This window comes from Ursus americanus, chromosome 1 (assembly GCF_024610735.1).
Source record: "Ursus americanus isolate L20-20 chromosome 1, mUrsAme1.1.p, whole genome shotgun sequence".
Lineage (NCBI taxonomy): Eukaryota > Metazoa > Chordata > Mammalia > Carnivora > Ursidae > Ursus > Ursus americanus.
This window is the reverse complement of record NC_142127.1, coordinates 38,780,657-38,804,086: the sequence shown is the minus strand read 5'-3', so window position 1 is coordinate 38,804,086 and position 23,430 is coordinate 38,780,657. Positions and strand designations below refer to the sequence as shown.

The 23,430-nt window shown below is 36.0% G+C and overlaps 1 protein-coding gene across 6 annotated transcripts in view; it reads left to right on the top strand.

The window, feature by feature from the left end:
* WDSUB1 (WD repeat, sterile alpha motif and U-box domain containing 1) overlaps positions 1-23,430 on the top strand; it is a 42,323-nt gene that overhangs the window by 1,363 nt on the left and 17,530 nt on the right. For 3 of the 6 annotated variants that reach the window (XM_045781298.2, XM_087862092.1, XM_045781316.2), the window contains exons 2-9: positions 1,086-1,507; positions 3,131-3,315; positions 5,280-5,372; positions 9,276-9,369; positions 19,421-19,454; positions 21,027-21,067; positions 21,148-21,254; positions 22,117-22,296. In XM_045781298.2, coding sequence (XP_045637254.1) covers positions 1,110-1,507; positions 3,131-3,315; positions 5,280-5,372; positions 9,276-9,369; positions 19,421-19,454; positions 21,027-21,067; positions 21,148-21,254; positions 22,117-22,296 — 1,132 coding nt within the window. In that variant the 5' untranslated portion in view covers positions 1,086-1,109. Of the gene's footprint in view, positions 1-1,085; positions 1,508-3,130; positions 3,316-5,279; positions 5,373-9,275; positions 9,370-19,420; positions 19,455-21,026; positions 21,068-21,147; positions 21,255-22,116; positions 22,297-23,430 lie in introns of those variants that run through there. The other 3 variants (XM_045781323.2, XM_087862126.1, XM_045781333.2) reach the window with 3 other exon arrangements.

Sequence of the window (23,430 nt, the reverse complement as noted above, 5' to 3'; positions counted from 1 at the left end):
AGTTCACATTCTAGTGGTGAGGAGGCAAATAACAAATACATCAGATGATGGTAATTGCTACACTGAGGATTAAAACAGGCTGATACGTTAGCCTGGAGGGTGGCTGCTTTAGTCTGGGAAACCCTTTCCGAGGAGAGACACTGGAATTGAGATCTGAATGAGAAATAGGATCTCAAAAGCAAAGGGAAAGAGAATTTCAGCCTGCAAAAACAGCTTTATGAAGATCTAAGACAGAATCCATTTGACCAGGAAGGCTGGAAGGAAATGAGGGAAAGGGGAAGGGGCAGGAACTTGAGATCTGAGAAGTAGGCAAGGCAAGCGCCAGATCACACATTCGGCATTTTGTAAACTGTGACAAGCTGTGATGAAGGGTTTGGATTTTAATCTAAATTTGTAAATTTGTTAAGTGCAGTCTGGCTACGTTCATTTTTTGCCACTTTCTCTTTGGTTTCCTTCTCTTGGTTTCCTTGGATTTATTAAATTGGTTCTTCACCTCAAATCTTTTATGTCATTTTATCCTTTATCAAACAAGGTGGCAGAACATGACATGCGAGCTTTCGGCACTGCCACTGAAATTTTGAATGAAACCATTTCTTAGTTTTTATGAGTGAACGGTACAGTTAATGCATCCCAAAGGCAGAGCTGTAGCCTTGGCTCCGTTCTGTGGAAGGAGCAGCTGAGACAGTTTGTTAAGAGTGAAAAATCTTTTTGAGTTGAGATTAGCAGATCTGGAATGAGGCATTTTTGAGAAGTAATTAGTTAAGGGAAAGGCTTCAGAGGTTACATAAATACCCCATGTTTTGAATGTTCAGTGTCAAATCAGTGTGAAGTTATTTGACAAGGTTCTTTTTCAGGAGCTAATGGAACTTTATTGGTGTGTCAGTTGTGACTGTGGTCATCAGAGTTTATAGTCTTACCGGTGTTTTCTCTCCAAATTATTATCTCAGGTGTAGCAGTTTGTCCTTTAAAAATATGAAGGAGCTTTCACTGAGCAAATCCTTAAGTTGATTTTGACTCTTTTATATGGATTTGAGTTGCATTTATTTGATTCTAAGGATGAAGTAACCTTTATTTAAAAATTGCAGGACATTTTACTTCAAATAAAGAACATGGTGAAACTAATTCACACCTTAGCCGATCATGGTGATGATGTCAACTGCTGTGCGTTCTCCTCTTCCCTCTTGGCTACTTGCTCTTTGGACAAAACAATTCGCCTGTACTCCCTAAGCGACTTTACCGAGCTGCCCCACTCGCCATTGAAGTTTCACGCCTATGCTGTCCACTGCTGCTGTTTCTCCCCTTCAGGACATGTTTTGGCTTCCTGTTCAACAGATGGTACCACTGTCCTGTGGAATACTCAGAACGGAGAGACTTTGGCAGTGATGGAACAGCCCACTGGTAGCCCCGTGAGGGTTTGCCAGTTTTCCCCAGACTCCACTTGTTTGGTATCAGGGGCAGCTGATGGAACGGTTGTTTTATGGAATGCCCAGTCATACAAGTTATATAGGTATGAATATTTAAACCCTTTCCGTTTTTAACCCTATTAACAAGTCTGCCCAAAAAATAAATAAAAATAGAAAGCAGAATACTTTGATGACCTTAAGCAGCTGATAATTTTCACATATCACAAGGAAAGACATTTTGACCTGTCTTCTGAAGGTTATAAAAACATGTTTAATATGGTTTTTATAGTAGATTTGCTTGGCCCTGAGAGTTTTAAATCTCCAATCTTTCTCTTGTAAAATAAGGGCTAATCTTGTTAGACTTTTATGGATTTTTTTACTTTAAGAGCTAGAAAAAGAAAACAGTCTTTTGTGTAAGATTCAGTAATTTTAGGCTTTATTTTTGTCATTGATGACTCAAGTGTTCCCAGTAATAGTAATGGTAGGTAAGTCTCGCCTAAGAAACACAGCTGGTTCCTGACTAGGATTCTTGCTGGGCGAACGATCAATCCCAGAAGAAAGAACCTTGTGAGGTGTGGTGTTGTATTATCATTTTTTAAAAAACCACCTGAAAAACTCCTTTTAGATGAAAATACATCAATTAATTTATACTGGTAATGTTCTGTTACAACTTGCCAACATGGAAGCTATGTACTTTTAATGGTGAAATAAATAACACATAAAGTTTACCATTTCAGCCGTTTTTAAGTGTACAGTGACATTAAGTACATTAAATAGCATAAACTTTTAAATGTTACCAAGTAAAACAGCCCAATATACTTTTTCCTGTCCCTGCATCATTCAGAGCACATGCCAGCTGGGAAACAACTGTTGCTCATTAGATTTAGGTCTGTGGGTTGAAGAGGGTGATGTGCTTTAACTGGCGTTAATGAACCGTTTAAAGAGACAGCGCAGAAGGAATGAAATCTCTTTCAGGTTTTTTGTCTGAACGAAATACAGCTGTCAGCTAAGAATTTTTCACTTACCAGGTGATGAATTCTGCCTCTCTGCCATCACTTCCTTGACGTATGCTGTGAAAAGATAACACTGCAGTAGATTTAAGCACTGGCTAGGAGCCTGCACTCATTCTTAGGCTTTCATCAGTTTATTTTTCCTAATTGAGAAAAAATTAATATTGTCAGCGCATTGCTTCTTTATCTTCCCAAGATAATTTTAACTTATTCACAGCATTTTCTTTTCATAAGGAATTTATATTTTATTTCTATTTGTATTTTATATTTGCAGATGATGCTTCAGGGTGATTTTAATACAAAAGTTGAAAGTACTTTTGACCCCAATAACATGTTTTCCAATAAAAATAGGTTTTTAAAAAATATGTGACTGTAGTTGATATTTTGGTTGTCAGAGCTTTTTTTGTTAAGTTTTGTAGATTTTAATGTGTTTATACAGACTTGCCATATGGAAAAACATGAAGATACATGGACTTTGGTTTGGATCTGCGTAGTTTAAGCTTGAATACATTACTTAAGATTGTGTTTAAGCCCTTTTTTTGGGAAAAGCATATCTCAGTTTATAGCATATGATATTTCTATAGACATCTGTTGCCTTTTCTAGTTCTCTGATAGCCATTTTTACTATAACAAGCTGCTGTTAGAAATTGTAATATAAAGTAAAAGATACTCTGAAATGAAATGAAGCCCCTCCCCCCTTTTTTGCTTTTATTTCAGATGTGGTAGTGTTAAGGATGGCTCCTTGGTGGCCTGTGCGTTTTCTCCGAATGGAAACCTCTTTGTCACTGGCTCCTCATGTGGAGATTTAACAGTGTGGGATGATAAAATGAGGTGTCTACATAGTGAAAAAGCACACGATCTTGGAATTACCTGCTGTGATTTTTCTTCACAGCCAGTTTCTGGTTAGTTATTTTACTCTTTAAGCGCTAGTAGTTCCTATTTGTAATTTGTGTATGATTTTTAATTCTTGTATTCATTTTCATTTCATCTTTAATAAATGAGAAGCCCTTTTAATTCATTCCTTTTAAGGAATCATTCTTGTCCTTTATCTTGATCAAAATGAAATCATGAAGAAATATCATAAGGGAAAATCAGGTTCTTTAATGTATGTTGGGGATGACTCAACTTTGTATAGTAGATCTGGATTTCTTGAATATGGTAATTTAGAGGACCTAACCCTATTGGTTGCGGTGTGGGATTTTAAAATACCGTATATTGATCTCCAAAGAGAAATGTGAAATTAAAAAATTGGAAACAGAAGCTAAATTTTCAGTTTACTAATTTAATCTTTCAAAAGCTAAATTTATAAAATAAGATGTTTGACAACACAATTAGCTTTTAGAAAAAAATATAAACTGAATATAGATAGACTCTTGGTTTTAAATAGATAACAGTGAATTGGGAAGCTCTCTTCTATTTCATCGTCTGTGTTAGGATGGAAGTCCTGCTTTTGCTGCCTCAAGTCCTGTTACACCACCAGTCCTGTCCTATTAGCAATATAATGTGAGCTACATTGTAAATGTAAGACTTTTTAGTCATAGGTGAAATTAATTTTAAGGATATAATTTATTTTACTCATATATAAAATATTTCAATAATTGATAGTAAAACGTAAGATATTTTACTATTTTTTGGTACTAGGTTTTTGAAATCTGGTGTGTATATATGTCACGTTTAAGTTTGTTCTAGCCACATTTCAAGTGTCCAGTAGCCACAGGTGGCTAGTGACTGCCTTATTGGACAGCTCAGGTCCGGAAGGTGGGCAGGATGGTTTTGGCACTCCCCTATTTCAAACCCATCAGTGGCTGATTAAAATAAGATGGAGGTAAGGTATAAAATACCAAATCCAAAACATAAAGCCTGTAAGCACCAGACACCTTCTGTTTGCCTGCCTCCTCTCAACTCACACTTGGCCTCAGAGATTCTCTTGCCACACTGGGCACCTTTTGTTCCTTGGATGTTTCTAATTTTTCCAAAGGTTTTACATGTGGACCCATCACCTGGTTCACTGTTAGTTATCTTTTAGATTTCAGGTAAAAATCACTTCACATGAGCCTCCCCCTGTGCTTACCCACATAATTGTGTCTTAGTACATATCAGTGCCAGAGCTTTCTTTGATGAAACTGCATCTGTGATATTAGGTGGAACTCATGTAACACTGAGTTGATGATATCAATATTTAGATTAGCTACAAATATTTAGGAACTTGTCTAGTGTGTATATAATTATACACTGAAATTATCTCAGCATTAAAAACTGGATTTTTTGTGACACCAAATTTACTGATTACTTTCCCTGATTTGTATCATTTCTACCAAATAAAACAGACCGAATTAATGCTCTTTTGGATTTATGTAATTCCGGTCTTTGTCTTGATTAAATCAAATGGGGAAAAAAAATCTCGTTATTATTCCATGTGAATTATAGACTAAGCTTTTAAGAAGTGGGTATATCCTTAAAAAAAAAAAAAAAGTTAAGATGGGAATAAACATTTAGCACTCATAACTTTCCTTCCTAATTTTTCCCATCAGTGCTAGCCTTACTCTAAAATTGAGTTGGAGGATGCCCCAGGCCTAGTGGCTCAATATTGGCCCATGGAGCCTTGAGTTCTTCTTAGTAGAAGGTAAATAAAAAGGTATTTTGTTATAGTAACTTCAGTGGCCAGGGTTATAATCCTTTGATGCACCTTGCTTAAAATAAATTCTTTAATCAGCATTTCATTCTATGGTTTAAGTTTAGTTAATAACACTTTTGAATATGGCTTAAACGAATAGATAGAATTAACAGATCTCAATAAAAAGTTGAAAATTTTTGGTTTAAATGTTTTATCAATTCTTATTTATTTTTAACAAATTCACATTTTTAGATGGAGAGCGTGGTCTTCAGTTTTTTCGGTTGGCATCATGTGGTCAGGATTGCCAGATCAAAATTTGGGTTGTTTCTTTTACCCATATCTTCGGTATGTATGTATTCAACCGGGAGTTCTCTAAAATTGTGAGTCAGATAGAATTTCTGTTTTAATTAATCTTTTTACTTAAGGAACTCTGGATATCTAAAAGTGATTATAAAACTATGTATTAATAAATTTTAATCAGAATAATTACATACATACACGTGGTTTAAAAATTGGATGCTCACAGCTTATCATGACCTCAACACCACCACCACACACGTTCCTGCTGACCAGAGGTAACGACTGCACTTTATATGTTTGCAACTCTTGGTGGTTTTCGGTTTGTATAAATATTGTTTTACCAGCGTATTTAACATTTTTTCACTGTAGTGACTTTTTTGACAATGCGTGGGAGGTCTTTCCTCCATGTAATGCACTATTCCTTTGGGTGAGCCTTCAGTCAAGAAACTTACGTGGTTCAGTTTTGGAAAACAGTATTCCTTTAAGTTATTTAATAATTTCTTCCCCATTTCCTCTCTTTTTAATAACTCATTAATTGGGTGTTGGACCTCCTGATTTCTTTCCCTCTGTCGCCCCCCACTCACCACCACATTTATCTCTTTATCTTTTTTCGTACTTTATGGAAACACTCCTTAGCTTTATCTTTTAACCTTTTGTATTTTTTATTCCGTCATATTTTCAGTTTCTATAAGTTCATCTTTTATTCTGTTTCTTTTACTCAGTGTCCTCCTTTTATTTTATGAATGCAAGATCATCTCAGAACTCAGGGTATCAGTTAGAGGCTTTTTGTTTTGTTGTTCCCTTCTGTTTCCTGATTGTCTTTGTTTGCTCTGGAGTCTTTGTTTACTCTTATCTTTCTCTTTCATATGATTACCTTCTTCAACGGTCTGGTGATCCTTGTATTCCATTGACATGTAAGTGTTAGGCGATAATAAGATATTTAGAAGCTTTGTGCACACTGGTTTGTTGTTGCTGGCTTCCCTTTAGGATGAGGAAGTGGGTTGTTGGCCCTTACTGGAGAGGGTTTAGGGACTTAGAGAATTGCCCTGGAGCTGCCAAGGAGCTCCCTAGAAAGCCCTTGTTTTCCCTAGAAGGGTTTTCCCTAGAGAGAAGCATCTGGCTTCGTGCAGCGTGCTATGTATGGGTGGGATGAGGGAGGGATTGGAGGTGGACACCGAGTGTTTTATCAGCATACTTTTTGCTAATTTTCTTGTTTTCAGGTTGATTTCTGTGTCATTCTGATTTTCCTTTTCCTCAGCTGTTGATAGTACTAAGTCTTTTGGGGTGTTCTAGGGCAGATTAACTTTCTTCTTGGCCGTCGCCCCCCCTTTTGCACTCTGGGCTGTTACTCTGCTCCTCTCTACTGCCTCGTCAGCTAATGTGCTTTCTGCCTTCCCAAACTGGCTTCGGTGTCTGGCCTGCTGATGCCTCTCTTTCCATTCTCTTCATTGTCGCGCTTTTAGGTCTTTATCAGTTCTTCCGCTATCATTTTAATGGGAACTGTGAAATTATATGGTCAATAGGCCATCTTGCTTCAAATGCTTAAAAATATTTTTATTTTATTGTTACCTAATAAGCTTCAGTTAAATTACAAACTGCATTTTGTTGTTTACAATTATTGTCAAAGATGAACAAAGCTGGACACCAAAATATAAGGATAGATTTTAACCAGTAATATACTATTGCAATAGGGAGAAGGGTCTAATATGAACTTTACTCAGCTTCAGTTTATACAGAGGTGAGTGGGCATTTTGAAGGGAGAATGAGGGAATAAGGAGGGAGGTAAGTGGGGCTCTGTTGTAGAGTCAGGGAAGTGAAAAATTACAAAGAACAGGAAGGATGGGGGTCATGTGAAACTCATCTGGGTTTGCTAACTGACACTTAGGGAGATTAGGCTCCTACCCTCCCACAGAGTGGGAGACAGGGGTCCTATCATCACGTGTTGGCTGGAACGAACAGTAAATTCTTTTGGCAACCTTGAGTTTTCTCAGACGGCTACTTTAAGGGGACTAGGGTTATCCTAGGGATGCAGCCTGGAGCTGTCAGAAACTATGTTAGTGTGAGTCTTTATAAGTCAAGTTCAGGGCTTTAGTTGAGAACAGGGCTCAGAAGAGCCTGGCTGGAGTTTGATCAAAGAGAAAATCTTTGTCTTTATACCAGTGTATAGAGAAGGGACCATTATCAGGAAATGAATATTTCTCTTTGTGGAAATTCAGTTCATTTATTGCCAATTAGGTTATATTTAGTATTTAGTCATTCTTTTAATGTGTTCAGTGACATACTGGTGAGGACCAGGGTTTGCTGGTCTATCCTGTCTTTTTAGTCTTGCCAAAGTAAAAATTTTTATGAGAATCCATGAATATAGTCGTATATTGGATGTTCTAAATATGTCTTTAATACTTGTTCAAAAGTAAAACATTTGATGCATTGCCTTGAAAATGTGTTTTTACACTGATTCTTTGAAAAACATACTTAACAGTTTATAAACCTGCACTGTTAAAGCCTTTTTATAAAGTGTTCATCATCATTTGCACCTAATTTTTTTAATTGCTTATTTGTTAGGGAGGAGTAGATAGACTTGTGGATCTTACACTTGAGAATATAGCCTATGGTGATTTTGCAAGTTTTATTGGCCTTCATGTGGTTTACAGCTTGTGAACGTTTTTGCTGTTTGATTGCGCCGGTGCCTGATCAGTAAGTGCCGTAGGCCTTCAGTGACCACAGCTCCTCTCCCAGATAAAACATACATGTTTTTTTCCTATTGTGAATGGAAATTATGTATATTTAGTAATAATAATATCTTTTCTATTTGTTGAAACTTTTACCAGCTCTAATGACCTTTTCGTTTAATTAAATGCTGTTATCTTAAGAGCCGTTAATGCTTCAAAAAAATAATTATTCTGAGAAAATTAATAGATTTCACTTATTTCTTTATCTCCTCAGGTCAGCTTCTTAATAGTAATTTTTATAGGTTGTCACTAAAATATATTGAATTCCTTTGGTTTAGCTTTAAAATAGTTGTGATATTTCTTTTCAATAATTACAGAAAGCATAAAAAGGATTTTAGTGTTACCATACTTTGTAGGAGTATTATAAGATATAATTGGAATTACAGGACGTATAAATTATCATTGATTATTTTTTATTTATGTAATGAGAAAATATTTTCTTGATATCAGATTTTAAAAACTGATCTTTGTGGGGCGTCTGGGTGGCTCAGTCGGTTAAACATCTGCCTTTGGCTCAGGTCATGATCCTAGGGTCCTGGGATAGAGCCCCGAGCTCCCTGCTCAGCGGGAAGCCTGCTTCTCACTCTCCCCCTCCCCCTGTTTGTGTGCACGTGCTCTCTCTCTTTCTCTCTCTCAAATAAATCTTTTCAAAAATTAAAAAAATAAAAACTGATCTTCGTTTAGACATTTGGGCAATTGGTATATGTGTATTTATACTTGTGTGTATATATTATATATATATATTTTTTTAAATTTTATTTTTAAGTAGGCTCCATGCCCAGCGTGGGGCTCAAATTCATGCCCCTGAGATCAAGAGTCACATGCTCCACTGACTGAGCCAGCCAGGCACCCCAATATATATTTTATATTTTTAAAAATTAGATGCCAAGATTGTCTTAATAGTTTAAAATTTTAGATTAGTTTAAAATGCTATATTTTTTTGTATTTTATAGAGTTTAAAATTTTAAATTTTAAAAGTACTCGATCATTATAATCCCTCCACATTTGCTGAGGGCACCATTTTCTTTACCCATTACTGGACATTTGAGACCGCTTAATCACACTGCATTCCAAAACCTGGGTTGCATGAGGATTTTTTTCATTTTTGTATCTTTAGGCAAAGATAGTTTATTAAAATAAATGAGTGAAATAGTTTTGACTTAAAAATAAATTCTAAGCACAGTCAGCTTGCTAATTTTTCTTGCCTTGTTATTTGCAGGTTTTGAATTAAAATATAAAAGTACACTGAGTGGGCACTGTGCTCCTGTTCTGGCTTGTGCTTTTTCTCATAATGGGCAGATGCTAGTCTCGGGGTAAGCTATTTAGTTTAATTTCCTTAAACCACTTTGATATGAAATGGAATAGATACACAGAAAAGTACATAAAACGTAAGAGAACAGCTTGATAAATGGGTGCAAACCTGTGTAACCACTACTCAGGTCAAGAAATGGAACATCACTGGTTCTGCTCCAAAAGTTTTCCCTTCCAGGTACCCCTCTAGGATGACAACACCTTAGGTCATATACAATATCACTTTTTTCTTTTGAATTGATTTATAACAAATCATATAATTTTGTGTCTGGCTTCCCTTAGTCAACATGTTTGGGACATCCATTCGTATTAATGCATACAACTGTGGCTTGTTGGTTTTCATTGCTATGTAATATTCCATTAAATGTATATACTATAACTTATCCATTTTAATGTTGATGAATATGTGGACTATTTTCAGTTTGGAAGCATTACAGTAATGTGTGAATCTATCTGTGTCTTCTAGTGTACATGTTTGTGTTTTTGTAGGAAAAATACAGAGGAAGAGAACTTATGAGCCATAGACTAATAGTATTTTCAACTTTGGCAGGTAACATCAAATTGTTTTCCAAGTAGCTGAACTCCTCTATAGCTGTGTTATTTCACAGCCTAGACTATACTTGATACTTGGTGTTTTTGGTCTTTTTAATTTTAGCCATTCTTAAAGATGTGAAGTGCTGTCTTACTGCGTTTTTAATTTGCATTTTCCTAAAACAGCGAGGTTAGAATCTTTTCAGAAGTTTATTGGCCACGTATGTTTCCTCTTTTATGAAGTGCTTGTTCATGTCTCTTGCTCATTTTTCTTCTGGATTATCATTTTCTTATTGATCTATTGTTGAAATTATACATATTATCACTATATTTCAATATATGACCCACTTATTGGTTGTATGTGTTGCAAATATCTTTTCCCTTCTGCGGATTTGTCTTTTCGCAGCTTAAGTTTTAGTGTAGTCAGTTTATGTTCCGAGTCATGAGGCTATTTGCCCATATTATCTTCTAAAACCTTCATTGTTTTTCCTCTATCACATTTGTTTTGTGTGTTTCATGTACAGGACAGTAGGAGTCCAATTTTATTTCTTTGCATGTGGATATCCAGTTTTCCCAGTAATATTAGCCATTGAAAAGATCGTCTTTTCTCATGTTGTTCTGCTGCCTTGTCAGAAATGACCATGTATGTGTGGATCTGTATCTCAGCCTGCTATTTCATTCTGTTGTTCTATATCCTTGCTCTAAAACCATTCTCTTTCCAAGGCTTTATATTTTAGCTATTCCTGGATTTTGACATTCCATATAAATTTCAGAGTTAGCTTGTGAGATTGCCTCTAGCTATCCCCTATACACAACAGACCTGTTGGATTTTATTGGGGTTATATTGAGTCTTATACATTTGGGGATAATTGACATCTTTATGATATTGAGTCCTATAATCCATGAATATGGCATATTTCTCCATTTATTTGTGTTTTGACTTCTCTCAATAATTGTCTTCTATGCAGAAGTTCTCCTTTTACTAGATTTATTTCTAGGCACTTAATTTTTTTGTTGCTATTGTAAAAGAATTGGCTAATATAGGGAAGTATATATGGAAAGACAAAATTGAGATCTTATAAGGATCTTAATTTTTGCATTTTTTATGTACAAAATCATATCACATGTTGATGGCTTTTGTTTCTTCCATTCTAATCATTATACCTCTGACATCATCCATGCCTTACTGAACTAGCTAACAGTACCAGGATAATGGAAATAATGATAACAGCCAACCTCTAATTCCTTTTTGCAAAGGAAAGCTTTCATTATTAAGTGTGATCACTGTAGGTTTTGGGAGATAAACTTTATTAGCTTTTCTGTTCCTTCTAGTTTGTAAGAGGTTTTGTTTTGTTTTGTTTTTATTATGAAGAAGTGTTATGATTCTCTTGAAATAATCATATAATTTTTCTCTCTTATTCTATTAGGGTGGTAAATCATATTATTTCTCAAATGTTAAACCAACCGTGCTTTGCTGGAATAAAGACAGTTTAGTCAGGACTTACTATTTTTGTGCACTGCTATAGATAAGCGTGATTCTAACTGTTGCTTCTTTGGATGTAAATTGTATTTTTTTCACTGGCTACTCACAGAACTTTCTCTTTGTGGGTTTTTTTTTGTTGTTGTTGTTTTTTGTACTTTGTATCGAGATTTGGATTTCTTTTTACTTAGTTTGCTTTGGAATTCACTGAGCTTGTTAAATACATAGAATGATAATTTATCAGTTAAGGAGAAATTCTTATTCATTCTCTCTTCAGATATTGCCTCTATCCTTTCTCTCCTCTAAATCTGGACCTCCAATTAAGTGCAAAATATATTTTCTTACTATAAACTTTATATCTTTTCTTTTCTCTATTTTTCATTCTCCTATTTCTCTGGCTTTATTCTGAGTGGTTTCCCCTTTGCTGATGCTGTCCTTAGCTTTATCTGATATATTAATAAACTGGTCCATTGATGAATCCTTAATTTGGATTATTTTATTTTTTGGTCCTGGAATTTGTATTTGGCTATTTTTTCAGGTCCACTATGTCACTTTTTATGATTTCTAGTTCTCTGTAGAAAATTTTAACTTTGGCTTTTATTTTTCAAAACTTTGTTCTGTAAAGCAATTGGTTTGGTACACGGTAGCACGATTCAGTTACTTTATATTCTATTCATATACTTTGGTATATTTTCTCCTTGCTGCCATTGGATTTTCTCACCATTGCCTGTCTGATATCACAGGCCATAGTATTGAAATCCACATTCATGGCTCTTCACAGCAGACTTTTGCTCCAGCCAAGATATTTAGACTTCCAATAATCACTTAAAATATTCTGGACTAAGCCTGATTGTTCTTTTCCCATATGTTCCAATCCTTGCCAAATAATAAGCCAAAAAATTAGTTATGTTGTCGTTATTTTAGATGTGACTCTTTTATCTCAAAAGATGAAAATGGTTCATCATCAAAAAGCATGTATAGTAATTCTCTTTTGACCTAGAATTGAAGTCAGTGAAAGTTTAAACAGAGTTGGATTTCCTTCTTTTGTTTTGGGGGATATATTGTGCATTTCACTCTTAAGAGGTTAAGTGACAAAATGATGATATGAAATTCAGCAAGTATTTATGACTCTTATGTGCCCAGGTCTCTGCCAGTTGCATTATGGCATAGAAAAGGAAGTATAAGACAGTGTGCCCTTGAAGATGTTTTAATTCTCTATCCTGATGTTCATCGCAAGATGACATATCTTTGCCTTCTGAATCATGAAAGAAGTGTTAAGTGAAACTTAGTATAGTTTTTTGTGTTATAAAAACTATTTGTTATTTATAAATACTATTTTATAGCATTGTAATTCCTTATGAGCTTGTATATATGTCAATCTTAATTAACATTTTATGTTAACTATAAAATGTGCCTTTTCCAGTGGATAAATGGAATTTTACATTATTACATACTTTTTGGTATATGCTATCACTCTGTCACATTCGTATATTTTTTCTGAATATTCTTAATTCATTTGGATAAATATACAGGCAAGTGATTGAGTTGGAAATGTAAGATGGTGAAATATAAACATTTAGTTTTTTAAGGAAATTGGGAGATATGTTTTAAACACTACTTCCATGAGTAGGTAAAGAACAAGTTAATTGGTCAATGATATATTCCATTTGCAACTAAAAGTTATTGGTAAGATGGAATGAATACATATGCTAAAGAGGGAGACAGTGGGAAAAGTGAGTAGGATAAAAGATATGTCAATACAAGTGGCTACATAGGAAAAGTGAATTGACAACAGAATGGGATTATAGGTCAGGTGTGCTAAGGGAGATGTATAGGGCATAGCTATGGGGTGACCATGTAAAAGGCATCTTGGAATATGCAGCTATGGGAGGATTGGGAAACAGAAGGGGGATTCCAGGAGGCAGGAAATTCTTGAGTGGATTAAAATGTATGATAAATGTAAAGAGGAGTGAGGGGAATTGAGGCTGGAAAAATAGTGTAGAGATGATAGAGACCTAGGATGTTGTTATAAGTTTGTTTAGATTTAGGAAAGTGACACTTTTAAAGCAATTTTCGTATGCATGCCTAGGTACAGGAGGTGGGTGCTAAAGGCGAGGTACAGAAATTGAACCATGATTTAGGTCAGTGGTTCTCATGTTTTGGTCTTAGGATTCTTTGACGTTCTTAAAAGTTATTGAGGACCTCAAGGAGCTTTTGCTTATATGAGTTCTATATATCGTTCTTTACTGAAAATAAAACTGAGAAAATTCTAAAATATTTTTAATTCATTAAAACAAGAAACCAGTGCATGTTAACATAACATATTTTCTTAGGGAAAATAAGTGAATTTTTTTTTAATCTCTTCAGTATCTGGGCTAGCAAAAGATACATGGGTTCTCATATCTGCTTCACACATTCCATTAGCTCTCAGAGCTATGATGGCATCACACATGATGGAGCAAAATATGTAGGAACTTCTTCCCTCCATCTTTCTCTGCATCTCTCCTCTAGTTTCCTCTAGCTCCTTGGCAGAATTTGTCTTGTGTTCCAGCCTACTTCTCTTGATCAACCAGATAAAATGAACATTATATATATCAGCTTCTATTCAGGCAGGAAAGATCAGTCTTCACAATTCAAATAGAACTGCCTCTTTCCATAAATCCTCAGTTCTAGTAGTTAGGATTCCTTGGAAACCAGTTTTAAAATGCCCATCATTGTTAGAGTTTTAAGAGTTCGATAAATAACATCTTCTTTTCTTCTTGAGTCAAAAACTAATGAGAGAGAAATATGAGACAGGCAGACTGGGTGACATGACTGTAGATCTGCAGCTGACTTGCCCACCTGCTCTTGGGTGGCGTGGATCACATTCCCAAAACTCAAATCATCTTTTCCCCCCGTCTCCTTACAACATTGTTCATAATCCTGTGGACAGGTCAGTTCCTTTAGTAGCCTAAAAGTGCATGATGCTGTTTATCATGGAGGCTTATTAGATGTTGCATTGCTTGAAATTAGATGTCTTGTGAAAGCTTTAGTGAAATTTAAATAGCTGTGCCATCTGTTTTATATGTTTTTAGGCTAAAACTGTCAGGGTATGTCCCCATTATGAATCTATTTAACTTTAATACATTCATGGGGGATGATCTAGGAAGTATAAAATGCAGAAACTTGGGTTTTAGGATCACAGAGAACTGAGTTTTCATCCCAGCCCTGCCGCTTCCTAGCTGTGTGACCTTGAGCAAATTCGAATTCCATATCTTATCTCAGCTTCACTTTTCTGAATTATAAAATGAGGAAAATAATAACAGGTTCCTCGTAAGATTGTTATGAAGCTTAAATAAGAAAATGCATGGGGTGCCTGGGTGACTTAGTCGTTAAGCATCTGCCTTTGGCTCAGGGCGTGATCAGGGTCCTGGGATCGAGCCCCGTATCAGACTCCCTGCTTCGCTGGGAGCCTGCTTCTTCCTCTCCTACTCGCCCTGCTTGTGTTCCCTCTCTCGCTGGCTGTCTCTCTGTCAAGTAAATAAATAAAATCTTAAAAAAAAGAAAATGAGGGGGCACCTGGGTAGCGCAGTCGTTAAGCGTCTGCCTTCGGCTCAGGGCGTGATCCCGGCGTTATGGGATCGAGCCCCACATCAGGCTCCTCCGCTGGGAGCCTGCTTCTTCCTCTCCCACTCCCCCTGCTTGTGTTCCCTCTCTCGCTGGCTGTCTCTGTCAAATAAATAAATAAAATCTTAAAAAAAAAAAAAAAAAGAGGGGCACCTGGGTGGCACAGCGGTTAAGCGTCTGCCTTCGGCTCAAGGCGTGATCCTGGCGTTCTGGGATCGAGCCCCACATCAGGCTCCTCCGCTAGGAGCCTGCTTCTTCCTCTCCCACTCTCCCTGCTTGTGTTCCCTCTCTCGCTGCCTGTCTCTATCTCTGTCGAATAAATAAATAAAATCTTTAAAAAAAAAAAAAAGAAAAGAAAATGCAGGCAAAGCATTTCTAATTTAGGGGGCATAATAATTGTTAAATACATGATTATTAAATATTATATATATTACTTTTTTCTGTAATCCAGAACATTGGACATTTTCTGATTTCTGCTTTTTCTGAGTTTTAGCCATTGACCTAAGAGGGTGCATTATAAAACACCTGCTTGAAATTTACCGTGTTCATTCAGAGTTGTTGAGGACTTTGTGTCATAGCATCCTCTCTATAAAGCCCTTGGGGGAAATAGTTCTTTCAGGTCTCAGACTGAGGAACTGATGTCTCTTCTCCAACTTTGGGTTTGTGTTTCTATCTTAAATTGTGTTGAAAGATCGTGTTTTCTTTTTTGAATTGCTGTTGAAGGAGCTCAGAACCAAAGTTGCAGCCCTCCTGTAGCAGGGTGGACTGGATTTTATGACGCATATTTTGGACACTGAATTTTTTTTAAAGATTTTATTTATTAGAGAGTGAGTGAGTGCAAGGGGGGGCGGTGGAGGAAGAGAGGGAAAGGTACAAGCCCACTCTGCACTGAGTGCAGAGCCCAGCATGGGGCTCAATCCCACGACCTGTGAGTCTGTGACCTGAGCCAAAATCAAGAGTCCAACACTCAACCAACTGGGCCACCCAGGCGCCCCTTGGACACTAAATCTTAACCTTCATTTCTCTTGCCCACCTCATCTTTGTATTCTCTTCCTCTCCAGTCTCCTCACATAATTTTTACCTTGTTTTTGCTACATCTTTGTGAGAGACTGCAAATACTTTCTGAATGAGAAGAAACATAAGTAAATACATTTAAAATAAAAATGCTTAAGTGCAAAATAAATCTTTAAACCTTAGGAACACACTTGCCATAAAGAAATGTTGCTAATTTCATTTGATTAGCTTTTTGGCCATTGTATAAAGCTCGTTGAGATTAAAATGCTTTAGGTATTTCTGATATGGGTGGCTGTATAATGTCACTATAATGTCACAGATCTCCCATGAGTCTATGATTATATGTTCTTCCATGTTTAAAAAAATATTTTATTCATTTGTCAGAGAGCACACAATTGGGAGAACAACAGGCAGAGGGAGAAGCAGCAGGCAGAGAGAGAAGCAGGCTCCCTGCTGAGCAAGGAGCCAGATGCGGGACTCGATCCCAGGACCCGGGGATCATGACCCAAGCTGAAGGCAGACGCCTAACCGACTGAGCCACCCAGGCACCCCAATATATGCTCTTCCATATCAACCACATAACTATATGTGTTGTTGCTCTCACCCAGTATCCATCTAGATATAATTGACATATTTGTCTTGTAGTCTTGAATGAGCTGAGTTTGTAGAGTGCCACAAAACTGAAGAAATGGAGCATCAAAAGGCTTGAATACTCATGCCTCCTTTGTAAGGAAACAAGGGGTTAGAGTGACAGGGCAGGTTGTGGTGGAGTGTGGGTAAGATTTACATAATGCAGGCAGGAAGTGTCTAACCAGGGGCACCAAACAGTTGGACTTCTTGTGTGGTATTGGCTCAGGTTCAATTTAGGGAGTACATTGTTTGAGTAGTTTCAGCGTATTTTATTTTGTGTGTACAGTGGCTCTATTATTCTTCTAGTCTTTCAAACTCAAATCTTGAAAACTATTCTTTTTCCCTAATCCTAATTTCCTTCCCCCAGATCTAATCGGTAATCAAATCCTGTTGTATCTTTCTTTGCATCCCATGACCAAAGTAAAGACTATAGGAGTTGAGTTGACAGTCTTTTTTATCTCCCAAAGTTCATAGGTCTCTGTTTGTAATTTCCATTCTTTTTGCGTGGATTCATGAGACTCTTAAGAGTTCTTCATGTTTGGCCTTTTGTTTCTCAAATTCATTTTTATACCTCATAACAAGTGAACCTATTCCATTGCCTTCATGGCTGGCTATCTATTGACTACAAGATTGTTTAAATTTCTTGGGTGCTTTTTTTGTTCTAGTTTGTTTTTGGCCTTTTTGCTTGCTGTTTCCATAGTGGACTCTTGCTTGTTGCCCTAATTTCTGTCTTCCCAGTATACAGTGCTCATAAAGATTAGTAATGATGATCCAGCTCTTCAAGTGATATATTATTAGGATGAGTTAGGGTTTGTTTTTGATTTTTGGTGTTTTTTTTTTTTTTTTTTAAGATTTATTTATTTGAGAGAGAGCGAGCAAGAGAGAACAGGAGGAGGGGCAGGGGGAGAGAATCTTTCAAGCAGATTCCACGCTGAGCACAGAGCCCAATGTGGGGCTCGATCCCACTACCCATTAGATTGTGACCTGAGCCAAAACCAAGAGTCGGATGCTTAACTGACTGAGACACCCAGGTGCCCCAGGATGAGTTAATTTTAATTGCACCAGTTGTGGTCTCAGAAAGTGGAATTTCCTTTTTTCTTTTTTAGGATGCTCAAAAGTAGTAGTTTTCCCTAAGAATTTTATATATTTGAGTAATCATACCTTGTACCTTGAGGAATGTAGGACCAATAAGAGTAGCCACAAACTATGTTTGGCATGTATATACATAGTCAAATAATGTTAGCTGCTATTATTATTTCTCAGTGTTTTTTGTCTGGAATTTTAACATTTAATGCTATAACTGGTTTTTGACATCCAGAATGCTTTCATATGCTTCCCATTTTCTTGTATTTTATTTCGCATTTGAACATTTGAAGTGTAATTTCTGTTTTGAACTTATAATAAAGCTTCTGCAGTCAAAATCCATCACCTACACTGGATAATCTACTAAACAAGGAATGTTAAGCCCTCCCGGAGCTAGGACCCCTAAGGCTGGACTGTTCTCAGCCACCTTTTAATAAGTACAAATATTATTAAAGTTGTACAGACAGTAGTAACACTTGTATTGTGTTTTCTCACCTTGCAACATGTATCATGGTGGCAAAAAGACTATTTTTAAAGAGGAAAAATATTATGGAGAAAAATGTATCTGTTGTTGTTAAGTACTTTGTTATACGATTGCATTTTTCTTTGTTTGATGATCTTTTTCACCACTAGAATAATCCCAGATGGCTGTTTAATTTTTATACCATTAAAAGAAACCATGTAGAGTTCATATCAAGTTTGGAATTGTAATTCTCAAAAATGAGTCACAGGATGTGTACATGCAAATGTGTGTGTGTGTGTATAGAGAGAGATTAGTAATTAAGGCATGGCTATATCATTGATAAAGAACAATGCTGTCTGAAACAAAAGCCAAGGAACAAGTACTGTTGACCCTTGAACAACATAGATTTGAACCACGTGGACTTACTTATATGCAGATTTTTTTTGATACAGTACAGTATTTTCTCTTAAGACTTTAAGATTTTCTCTAGCTTTATTGTAAATAGACAGTATAGAATACATATAACATACAAAATATGTATTAATCGACTGCTCGTTATTGGTAAGGATTCCAGTCAACAGGAGGCTTAGTAGTAGTCAGGTTTTTGGGGAGTGAAAAGTTATATGTGGATTTTCAACTGCGTGGGGATGGGGCTCAATGCCCCTAATCCACGCGTTATTCACGGGTTAACTGTAATAACTTTCCCTTGTAGTGGCTTTTCCCTTTGATTTATTAACTTGATATGGGATTCTGTCTTATTTATACATCATAAATGCTTATTCTGTTTATGGCTAGATGGTATAAATAGCACATGCCATTGTTTACTAAAGTATATAATTTTCTGATAAATTTCATATATGGCATGTAGTTTTTTTTAATATAAATTCATACATAGGAACAAAAAGGCTGCATTCTAAATGTTTGCATATCAGGGGCGCCTGTGGCTCAGTCTGTTAAGCATCGGCTTTCAGCTCAGGTCATGATCCCAGGGTCCTGGGATCAAGCCCCTCATCGCATTGGGCTCCCTACTTAGCGGGGCGTCTGCTTCACCCTCTGCCCCTCTCCTGCTTGTGCGCATGCTCGTGCTCTCCCTCTCTCTTAAATAAAATCTCTTAAAAATAATTGTTTGTATATCAATATCTCAGCCTTTTCTAAAAAAGTTATATAAATGATTTAAAAATACTAATAAATGTTGTACTTTGTTTTTATAGAACTTCTCACCCATAATTTCCTTTTTCTTTTAAAGATCAGTGGATAAGTCTGTCATAGTATATGATACTGTAAGTATTTCAAAATCTTTTGTGTGTGATCTGTGTAAATTACGTTTTTTAGGCTATTGAACTTCAAGTTTAGTTAGGCAAGACGAACAAAATGTATACTTTTTTTCAAGTGCCTAAGAATATACAATGTGTTCAAAAATGCTAAGATAGTTGTGCAGATTAAGGTACAGGTTATGGGACAAGCCCTTAAATATTTTAATAATGATTTTAAGATGGACAGATGTCTAAGGTGGACAGATGTTTAATCTGTCAAAGAAAATACAGATTTAAAGAGCACCTATATACAAAAAAAAAAAAAATCACTTCAAATTGATTATTCTTAAACTTTTATACCAGGTTTCCATAACAGCAAAGATGCATCTTTACCCCGGGGTTGTGGAAGAGTATAGCTCAAAGTGGCCTGCTGCTGGCGGAGTTCTGGCTGGGTTTAGAGTATGAGGAAGAGTAGAATTTAATGGACTTGGGAAAATGAGTTTTTGGTAGACCCATATGAATAAAGACCAGAGTTGCACAAGTATGAAGAAAAATGAACGTTTTACATATAGTGAAGATGTGGTTGATGAAAATATTCTCTAAGAAAGAATAGAGCATGTTGAATGGAGCCTTACAATGAGTTCAGGCTGTAGCTGTACGAACAAATGAAACAGATATAAATCATCAAAGTGTGGCGGGTCAAGCAAGGAATCTAAGCTAGCCCCCCATGAAGGTTCAAATCACCGAGCGCTCTGGCAGGAGAAGGGCAGGAATACCCAAACTGCGTGAAGTAGATCCTCAGTGTTGCTCAAGAAATTTTCATGAGACTTTACATTTATGAGAATAGCTAGAACATTGAATTCTCTCCATAAAATATATATTAGTCTCAGTTAAAATACAACTAATTGTACACTTGAAACTAATATAATACTATATGTTAATTATACTTCATTTTTTAAAAATTAATAAAATCTGTCTAGATGCTAGAGGGCCAGCTAAGTGTACTCAGAATCTTTTTTTTTTTTTTAAAGATTTTATTTATTTATTAGAGATAGAGACAGCCAGCGAGAGAGGGAACACAAGCAGGGGGAGTGGGAGAGGAAGAAGCAGGCTCCTAGCGGAGGAGCCCGATGTGGGGCTCGATCCCAGAACGCCGGGATCACGCCCTGAGCCGAAGGCAGATGCTTAACCGCTGTGCCACCCAGGCGCCCCAGTGTACTCAGAATCTAATTTCTCTTCACTGGTCCTGCAATGGATACAAGTCAAATGTCATAGCAAAAATACAGATCATTTCATGTAACAGATGTTTAGGTTACTTTTAGTAAATTCAAATAAATCAACAAAAGCCAGGAGTCTTTTATACTAAAAATTTCTAGGAAGATGGTCAGCAGACAACAGTGCTAATTACCGAGAAAGAGTGAAATAAGTGCTTGATAATATTATTATAGATGCTGTTCTCTTTTTATTGGTAAAGTATCAACTTACATTTGTGACTATACTATTACAACCAGCATATAAACCATTTATGTCAGAGGAGCCCTTATCAAGTAACTTCACTCCTGCCTGAGTAAATATCAAGCTGTTTTTATTGTTTTTCAGAACACTGAGAGTGTACTTCACACGTTGACTCAGCACACCAGGTCTGAACTTAACCTCATTTTGCATTAATATAATTAAAAAATTAGTCTGAGGATACATAATAGTTGTTTTTATTAACTAGGTATGTCACAAGTTGTGCCTTTGCACCCAATACCCTTTTACTTGCTACTGGTTCAATGGACAAAACAGTGAACATCTGGCAATTTGATCTGGAAACACCTTGCCAAGGTTAGTAAGGGCATCATATTTAACCCAGTTCAACCCATTCACCATTAAAATTTTAAATTCCATAATTTTTTGGCAAATTATTCACCTTGCTTTTTCTCAGTATAAAGTGTACATCCAAATTTAATATAATTTAAAAATAATTTTAGAGAAGCCAGTATTTAAAGTAGTTGGTGTATGTTAAAACTGTTGGTGAATGCTTTTCAGTGCATGTTTATGGATATCATACCTCCCATAGTTTTGTAAGCTATTTATTTGTACTGCATACTATTTTTTCAGATAAATACAGCCTGAGAACAAAATAGAAATCACAGTTTTATTTGTTCATTTTATTTTTGGCCTCATCAAACAATGTTGACGCATAATTTAGGAGTTTTATTTTTTTTACTGCCAGAATTAACCAGATAGTGGTGCTGATATGCAGATAATAGAGCAAATAGAGTACTTTTGCTGATGTGAGGTTTTTGGCTTTTAAGTAGGCTCTGCATCCAGTGTCAGCCTGATACAGGCAGGGCTTCAACTCATGACCCTGAGGTCAAGACTTGAGCTGACGCTTAGCTGACTGACCACCCAGGCACCCACATATGAGTTTTATATAATTAAAGAAAAAAAATTATTTTTCTAGAATGAAAAGAAAAAGTTCCAAAAGACTAGTATTTAATATAGTATTAAATAATATTGTAATTACACATAGTATTATTTGGTTTTTTTTTTGAAATTTCATAAAAGAATGTTAAAGTAGCCAAACACAGATTTAAGGAAATTTCATTTACTTTTTAATTCTCAGTGAGAATATTTATAAAAGAAGTGCTTTTCTTCATTGTTATTTTACCTACCTTTTCGTTTGTTGGTTTGTTTTTAAAAGCAAGGAGCACAGAAGATCAAGCGAAGCAGTTTACTGAAGATTGGTCAGAGGATGATGTCTCAGTGTGGCTTTGTGCACAAGGTTTAAGTGACCTTGTTGGTATTTTCAAAATGAATAACATTGATGGAAGAGAACTGTTAAATCTCACCAAAGAAAGTCTGGCTGATGATTTGAAAATTGGTAAGAGTAATAGAAGATAGGCTGTCTTAAAAGTGACTTAATAATTTACTCTGAGATTGGTTTTAGTTGTATTAATAGTATTCTCTTAATATTCTGGCACAGTAATTATTCTGGTATATATCTTTATAGAGAAGGACAGTATATTTTTATTAGATTATGGAAAAGAAATGTTACATAGTATTTCTTTAAAGCCACCATGTAACTAATTTTAAAAATGTATATATTTTAAAAATTGAGACATAATTCACATGATAAAACCCTTTTATAAGTGTACAACGTAGTGATTTTAGTGTATCTACAGAGCTGTACAGCCATCACCACTATCTAATTTTAACAACATTTTAATACATTCAAAAAGAAACCCCATGCCCATGAGCATTCACTCCTCTGTCCCTTTCTCTCTAGGCCCTGGCAGCCATGAGTCTGCGTTCTGCCTCTAAGGATTTGCCTCTTCTTGACATTTCGTACAAGTGGAATCATATATAATGTGGCCTTGTCTGGCCTCTTGCTTAGCATGTTTTCAAGGTTCATCTGTGCTGTAGCATATAGTAGTACTTCATTTCTTTTTATGACTATTTTTTTTCCACTGTATGAACTTATCACTTTTTGCTTATCCATTCATCAGTTGATTGAATTTAGATTGTTTCTATTTTAGCTATCATGAATAATGCTGCCCTGAACATTTGTGTACAAGTTTTTGTGTGGTAATGTTTCCAGTTTTTTTGGGTGTATAATCAGGAATGGACGTGGCAGGTCATAAAGTAACTTTGTGCTGACATTTGAGGAACCGCCGGACTATTTCCAGAGCTTTTGTGCTATTTTATGTTCTCACCAGCTATATATGACGATTTCAGTTTCTCTACATCCTCATCAACACTTGCTGTTTTAATTATAGCCATCCTAGTGCTTTCTCATCATGGTTTCAACATGCAGTTCCTGGTGACTGGTGATGTTGAACGTCTTTCCACGTGCTTGTTAGCCATTTGTAGCTCTTCTTTGTAGAAATGTCTATTAAGATCCTTTGGCCATTTTAAAAACTGGGTTGTCTTTTTTATTGTTTATATAAATTTGGATATGACTTATCAGATAGATGATTTGTAAATGTTTCCTCCCTTTCTGTGGGGGTTAGCCTTA